Source organism: Lytechinus pictus, chromosome 1 (assembly GCF_037042905.1).
Source record: "Lytechinus pictus isolate F3 Inbred chromosome 1, Lp3.0, whole genome shotgun sequence".
NCBI lineage: Eukaryota > Metazoa > Echinodermata > Echinoidea > Temnopleuroida > Toxopneustidae > Lytechinus > Lytechinus pictus.
Window position 1 is genome coordinate 17,124,697 of NC_087245.1, and position 8,582 is coordinate 17,133,278.

General features: G+C 38.9%; 1 protein-coding gene across 1 annotated transcript; it reads left to right on the forward strand.

The window, feature by feature from the left end:
- The first annotated feature begins 699 nt into the window (after nucleotides 1-699).
- On the forward strand, nucleotides 700-7,484 carry LOC129258485 (palladin-like). The gene is made up of 3 exons (XM_064098804.1): nucleotides 700-878; nucleotides 1,465-1,522; nucleotides 6,357-7,484. The coding sequence occupies exons 1-3, from the start codon at nucleotides 700-702 to the stop codon at nucleotides 7,482-7,484; spliced, it is 1,365 nt and encodes a 454-aa protein (XP_063954874.1).
- The last annotated feature ends 1,098 nt before the right edge of the window (nucleotides 7,485-8,582 follow it).

The following is an 8,582-nucleotide window of genomic DNA, read 5'->3' on the forward strand; positions in this document are numbered from 1 at the left end:
ATAAAACACTGTGCACACACTTTTCATTTTTTAAGTAATAACTTGCAAGAAATTTTCACCGGAGTGACAAAAAGTAGAAGTCTTGTAATTTATTTCCCTCGTGGGCATTTGAATTCAACACCTCACAACCACTGAAAACGAACGCAACTTTTCTTGACCTGCCAAGATGTCTGGCTGGACCTTGATACCTGGAAAGCAATCTTTAACTTTTAACAGGTTGGGAGACAAATACATGGTTATACCCTTGACACAGCTATCTTGTGTCTTTGATTGACTCGTTATCACGATCAAGATTCGGTTTAGTTCCTCAGGTCATGACCTGCAATATGTCTCTCCAAATATCCCGAACCACTTTCTAGATAATTCAGGTTTAGATGAAAGGTCTTCAGTCTGCCAACGACAAAGAAGTTTTTGTGATATGACAGAGGCGAACTTGAGCCGATAGACTCGTTTGGGATTTATGAGTTTGAATAATTTATTGTCATCTTATCTGTATACCAGATAGCATTAAAAAGACAAGATTCATTTTAATCATGTCTCTTCAACAAATCACGGAGTTGTAACAAGGCTCAGCCATAAACACTGAAGTGATTACTTTCAGATGCTTCGGATATTTTCAAAGACTTATTACAAGGCTATTACATCCATCACTCTAATGTTCAAACTTGTCATTCTTCAAGATCTTACCTTTGACATGAAATGACCTTTAGGGTCACGGTAAAGAACTCAAGTTTGCCGATGAGACCTGGAGAACGAGGGGAAAACTGTACGCTCTACTTCACTCGAGAAACGATACCAGATGGGTGCATGAGAAATCCCCCAACAAACTTCAATCGTTACCTGTTTGCAAGTGTTCTTAAAGGCATGGACCTGTTAAGGTAATGTTCTTTTACCAAACAGTCCAGAGGGAAACCTTGGGGGAAAGGGAATGAGCTATTTTACAGCAGAGGATTTGCTAGATCCCTAACAACACTTTCAATCAAGAATCTAAACAGGTTTAGTGCGAGGCGGGAGGAGGGTGACAGTATGGCTGTAGACACCAATTCGTCCCACCACTTTCATGCTTTCCAGGACTTAAAACTGTACTTAGTCATGGTTGTTACTTGTTGAATGTAATTGCTGTTTTAAAATGTGAAACAATCAGTGAGTGATGTAGGGGAAGGTTGTGGATGCTCGCTGTTTGTATTTGTAATGAACAAGGGATCGCATCATAGATGCAAGGTATTACAACTTCTGAACGTACTCTAGGTAGTACGGCATTGTGGCTGAATTAATGTTATTCATTCTTGGTGTATTCCGGACGTGTTGATTAGAATAGATGTTTACTCATCAACCAGGTTCTTATGACACCATTTTAGTGAAAAGCGGAAGATATGTTGAATAGATAGTGTCACTGAAAAGGCTTTGACACCCTATAAAGCACCGGGAATTAAGAAGGACAAAACTTATGCTCATAACTTCCAGGTTTGCCGGATGGACATACGAGTCTCTTCTCAGATACTATGAGGATTTACCTCCCAAAGTAAATACAACAAAATGAACTACTATACGGAATGTACTCTTGATTCTTTGTATCGAAATCGTTTATGATTAAGTTCTCTTGTTCCATATCTGATGGAAAGCGATAGACACGGTAAACATGAAATGAGCAGTGGATATCCACTTCTGTATGATCTTCTGTTGAACGCGGTTCAACATTCGAGTGCTTTAACATTTTGATGGAGGGATACCAAACGTTCGTTAGTGATGTATTGTCGAATTATTTCCTGAGGTTACGGCAAATAAAGCAAGCAGATAGTCAATACCTTTCCTTAAAATGTTTGATTTGGAACTCCGTTTCGAGTTGGACAAGGTTCTAAAAGCACTTTGTAAGTTTGTATTTTGTTGGATTAACTTTGATTGACAGAAATAAACAAGCCTTGTTGAGTGAAAGTGAATCCTCTATATTCCCATTCCAAAGGGGGAGTGTTGAACCGGTACTAATGCCGGTAAAATATAATCCTGTTTATTTTTCACGTGCCTAGTCGCTTTTGACATAATTCAAGTTTGCTATTTGCCGACTCGTTGAATGATGGGATTACCCAAGTTTTCTGTTTTGTTGATTCCTTGAGCTGTCTTTTTGCCGCGTGTGGTTCATTTCAAAGTCAAACATACGTAAAATAAGTAAATCTGCAGGAATAAGCAAATGACAGTCTTGTGGAGAAATATAACATTACATAATTATAACATAAGCATGAGTGGAGCCTATAATTCTGAATCTTAACCAATGCATGTCGTAGGACATAAAAGGAAGTCACCTTTAAAATTGGGAGAAGGTTCTTTTTAAAGTTTATTTATCTTTCAAGATGTATATTTGTATTTGTCTTTGTGTTTGGGGCTGTGGGGCACCCCCCAAAAAAAAATTAACAAACAAACACACGTTTCACTACCGACGGAAAAGAAACAAAAACAAAGAAAGGACTTTTTTTTTTCTTAAAATTATGTTGAATTCGCTTTTACAAAAATTAGATCTTGATTAAAGAGGTAATTGTTATTGCTCGAATGCTTCTATCCGCCCATCACGCCATTTGGTGATATATTTGTCATGTGATTGATCATGTGATCTGTGAAAGATGTAATCTAATTCTAAATGATGGCTATTCCTATAGTCGCTCTACTTTCACGACTTTTGTACACACATTTTTGTAACAATAGCATTCTACCAGCAATGGTTAAAACTTTATAGCAAGATTTGATAGGGGCCGCAAATTATATCGTTGAATATCATACCACTTCAGTTACTGGTAAATATAATATAATATAATGGGATATTTTTTTTCTTCAATTTGTTGAAGGCTTTTACGTTCGTATGCAATGTTAATATTTTCTCAACGTCTCTGTATATACAAATGTACATGAATAAGCACAGTATTAGAATATATCGTACCTTGTTCAAAGTAGGCGTCATCGTACAAGCCAATATCAACGAATAACTGAATCAATTAATTCATTTAGAAAAGGTGAATCCATAAAAACCACAAATCTCACATCCCCTAGAGGTTTGTCGGAACGATAAAAGATTTCTTTTTCGTTACTACCTCACTGTTTATGTGTTTGAACAATATTCCAGTGGCTTAATGTGTCTCCTTTTCATTCTTAACTATTGAAAGTTAAGAATCGTTCCGACAACCTAGCCCCTAAACCGCTTAAGGGAATAATAGGAAAATATCCCGGGTGGAAAATTCAATTTTTCACAGAATGTGATTGATCTTTTATGTGTGAAAATAGCAAAATGGTCCATTACATTAAAAACGGCTCTGTGCGAATGGTACTTTATATTGGGGAAAAGGAGATTATCTCGTATTAAAAGATGTACGTTTGAATACCGTCTCCCGTTTGATGTTATTCACTCAATCAAAATGGATGAAAGGGGGGGGGGGGTCAATTGAAATAGGGTTATTTTAAGTTTTAATTATTACGGGTTGTACAAGACAAGATAATATAGGTATCGAGTAAAGTAAAGTCTGCAGCAGTGGCATAATAAGCACAAATATGAGGGGCTAGACATGGCTTCTGGTGCCAAATTTTCTTTTAAAAAAGGTTTATATAAAAGCCCAATTTTGTAATAGATTTTGACAAATTTTTTAAAGAGTGATAACATATTTCACCCTTTTCCCTGTTCTTTTATCAATTTTCCTCATTTTTTTTTTGTGGGGGGGGGGTCGTGAAAATTGTTGGGGTCTATGGCTCCAAGCCCCCCCCCCCCCCCCATCTGAACGCCAGTGGCCTGCCATCATAACATGATCGTAGATCTATGTAATCATAGGAATTACAAGGTTGGTAAATTAAATAATTCCAAGCCAAGCTAATTTGCAACGTCAAATTTAAGTTGTGGCGTGCGCCTTTTTTTCACTTTCATGTGAAGTTACAAACCGATTCAGAGATCTGTGCTTCGAACATATGGGTTCGAGCCTCGGGTCACTATTTTCGATGGCGATCCCAAACGTTATAAATGCAGATGGACTTAATGCCCGTTCGTACTCTCACACACGCAAACAAAAGTGAACAATAAATCAGAAATATGACCCCAACAAATAAAAATTAAAACCTAATGCCTTCTCAGATGGGAATCCCATATTAACATCGTGATAAAAATAGTATAGACTATATTTGTTTCTTAATGAATATGATCCCTTTTATTAATTAATGGTACAAAGGAAGATGAGCTAGAAGTAAAAATAAGCAAAACTACTTGTGGCTGTCATAAAGAGGAAATTGGTGGGGGGCGAATGAAGGAGCGATTTGATTTTGAAAAACAAGGCACGCTAACAAGTGTACATACCCACTGTAGTTTGATCATCTCTTTGATGCCAATGGTGATGTAAGGTTAATTAACTGTGACATGAATAAACACATTTCGTAACAAGCAGTCGTAATCTAATTTAATGTTCATCCTCTCTGAAGTGCCTGAAATTTCTCTACGTACATACCACCTGTTCATCATCCCTCATGCATATGCATATATACCATCCTGATCATGGACCGACTGTACACAACGCACACCTATCCCACACACCTTCAATTCTGTCACAACAAGATATATGGGAAATAGTCCTTCCATCTTTTCACTTTGGAAAAATGAGTTACCTCAATATCAAAGAAAATACAGAGCAAAAAAAGGAAGGGGAATACTCGTTTACCAGTCCGAGAATTCATCACCTTAAAATATCATTGTAAAGATATAGAAAGTGTGATGGATTATTGTAGTAACGTACATTCGTTTTCTTTTTCTTACTGCACCCCTATCGTTGATAGCGAGTTATACAGTCTTCCATTTGTGATGTGCTCTGAAGAGAACATTGACGAGAGGGGAAAAAAAATCGATTTACATGACTGTTTCTATTCTGTCTTTTAAGGTGTACATTCATTAGTGTACTCCTGGTTTAAATCCATGCAGTTGTATTCATGTGTAACATCTTCGGCTTCAATGTTCTTACGCTACAATTACCAATGATGACGAAGCTATGATTTACTTTGATCATACTGATTGAGAACTATGTTTAAGATTCAAACATACGAACGCATTGAATTCTTCGTCTATTTCGTATTATTAATTTTGTTTCTTCCCATCGATCGATTATCGGCCCAAAATATCTGGCTTTACGCAGAGACACAGAAGAGGGAAGAAAAACTCTACCCCCTATAAAGTAAAGCGAGTGAGCGAAATGGCGGAGCTTATCTTTTTTGGTATCGTTTTGTTGTAATTTTAGATCTAATAATCTGGTGTTCCCTGGGTACATTTCGCTTAAAATTTGCAATAATTATAGTTATCTTAGCTATTGTGCGCTTGAGACTTGAAGTTTGAAGAATAATAGGGGCAACTACCCACCACCCCCCCTCATGTTCAAGCGTGTTGATGCAGCGATTGGGTTAGGACGTGACTCTTCTCCTTGAAAGTTACCACACATTCCGTTCTTCCAACCACTTGACCATTGTTCTTTCTCTTGGTCAAATTCGGACAGATAATCGAAATCAATTAAACATGGCGTAAGTGCGGAACATCCCTGTAATTCGTGTTGCTTTAAAACGGTGGAGGTGGTAAAACACCAAATAGAAATTCTCATATAATGATAGGATATCTTGTCTATATTATAGTCCTCATATTCTGTATTTTGCCAGGCTTCACTTTTAGAAATATGCCTACATGTAGGTCTGCTTGGCTACAAAGTGTCTAGTTTTAGAAAGCCATTATACTTTCTACCAACTTTGAATATCTTATGTAAATATGCCATCATTGTTGTTTAAGGGTGACAATATTTAAGTTTAAAACGAAACTGATAGTATCGCTACTTTTATTCAAGGTGTAGTGTAAGTTTCCACTTTCGGCATCATCGACACGATTTGAACTAACAACTTTCAATGTAACCAGTTCAACACTTGTTGGCCTGAAAGGGGACATGTTGACCGACTAAATCGCATAAATATCACAATTTTCACCCGTTTTTTTCACTTCCCCTTTTTGGACACTGTTGAAAGTCTGATACAAGCAATAGTGTGGATGTCATGTCCCCAGAGGACACAAGTCAGAGCCCACCTATGGTCTTGTATATCTTCATTGTGATGGTACATAACAAACAAGAATGATGCCTTTTCATTTCAACACGGTTGTTCAAACTCCCCCTTAGGCAGCCGCTATTCACTGCTATTGAATAGTGTTTGAATGCAATTATTATGTTCTATAAATTTACTTCAGCCCAGACTCGACAGCACGTACCTACGCAGTAGGATATATGGCCTTCTAAGGTTTTAAACTCCCGTAAGCTTTGTAAAATTGGTTTTTAATTTTTCTCCTTTTCTCTGTTTGTTTCTTCTTACAGAGGACGGCAAATGCAGTTCGCGCCATCGGGCGTATGAATGCTCTTCGCTTGGTTTCTCAACGGAGAGCAAGCAAATCGAACGGTAGTCCATCAAGCGAGAAGACCCCAACATCACCATCTCCATCAGGTAGCAGTATCAGCTCTCCCGTGGAGCAGCCTACGGATGGGCAGGGCAGTGAGCGTACCCCTAACGCCGAATTGAAGAGAAAAGAAAAGGCAGAGATCGATAAAAGTATTGATCAGGAAAGTAGTGCAACCAATACCAGTACAGTGCCTTCTATTGAAGTAGAGACTCCGGTGAATACACAGAGTAATAGGGATAGTTATGTGAAACCTGATACGAATGGTAGAGCCTTGTCCTTTACTTTAGACTCGGACGTGGAAAACGACAGTGGTCTTGATCTGTCCTTGGATCAGAACGCTCTAGGAAAGCGCAGCGCGAGATCATCCCAGAATTCAGTCAGCGAAGGAAGGGACGAACTGCCCAGTGACTTGAGTCTTAAAACCGACGGTGTTAATAATAATACACGTGATCAGAGTTTAAGCCTTGATAAGGATGGTCAGCAGCGTAATTCCGTGATCGACACTAATTCCGTGACATCATCCTCGGCTGATAAGAGTGATATCAGCCTGTTGTCTGATGCGAGTGAAGATACCAGCGATCCCGGAGTAAACATGGACCGATACCTCTACGATCCCAACAAGGGGGTGAAGAATCAGGCTGCGAGGTGGGAGGTGCGTACCAATAGTCCAGATAGGAAGTCCACCAAGAACAAGGCAGGTGGTGGTGGTGGTGGACAGTCACCCCCGCAGCAAGCACCGGTCTTCAGGCAGAAGTTCCGACACTGTGAGGTGATCGCAGGATCAGTGGCATGCTTCGAGTGCTGTGTGGATGGCAACCCTAGCCCTGATATCATCTGGTATAAGAACGGTAAGAGGGTCCAGGAGAACGAGAGGTACAGGATCATGAAGGGCGGTGAGGATATCCATTCTCTGGTGGTCAAGGATGTCACCAAGGATGACCAAGGCACCTACATGTGTGAAGCAAGGAGCCCGGCCGGAAAGGCCCGCTGTAGCGCCAGACTAGTGGTGCAGCAACGTAAGTATTCATTTATCATTATGTTATGATATTTAGATAAGCCACGTGGTCATTGAAATTTCAATCCAAACATGGAGCTTCGTATGTTTTGGAGGTGTAACACATTATAATTATTGTCAGAAGAAAGGGATCACATTTTTACGCACTTCTTTTGAGAACAATTTCATGAAACACCCCTAATGATAATGTGTACTTTATTGTTTGATCAATAACAACACGAAATCCATACATGCACATGAAAATTCAAACTTTAAACTATAAGTACTGGGATGACCTGCGTAGTGTATTTCGTAGGCCTCGGAGCATGAATTGTAAGACCAAGGATGTATCAGATGAAGTGACACCTCTTTGCCCTTTGGTGGGACTAGGAAGAAGGGGACAGGCAATGCTTGCTACTATTGGGTACATTCACCATTACCAGACATGGCACTTGTCTTGATCACATCTTAGAAAGGAAAGTAAACAAGTGCAACACTGCCTGATGTTTATGTGGTGTAGCGCGCGAGAAGTGATCTATCAATATTTGATCAGCGAACTGGGACAAAACCGAAGAGGAAAAGTCCTCAAGTCCTAAAGAGATCAAGCTTCCGTATCGGCCGCATTAAACACGTTCCTAAATATGTTTCCATGAGACAACAAACATACAAACACATAATCAGATAGGTAGGACTATGAGAATGTCATTGGACATTTTCTTTTGGGTAGTCTATTTTTACAATTCACAATACACCATGAATGCAATTAAGAAGCTTTAGAATGGCTTCCTGATGCATCCAGGGAATTTTTCATCAACACATGCTGGCTGACAGGTTGTCAGATCTGACAACTTTCCTTAATTTTGATTGGCTGAGAAGCACTGATACTATAGTAAATGTCGAATAAAACGTCTGACAAGTTTCATGATATGCTCTCAAGGAGTCCCGTGTTATTTGGACTTGGCAGACCTTGTCAGTATTTTTATTTTAGGTGCTCATATTCGATAGTCCATGGGATGTTTCATATAGATTTTCGCATAGTTACCAATTAATATATAAATTATTCTATTATGAACCGCTAAAAGGGCGAGCACAATATATATTTTTTCTTGATGGCTACGACTGTATTATGAATATTTCGACTACATTACA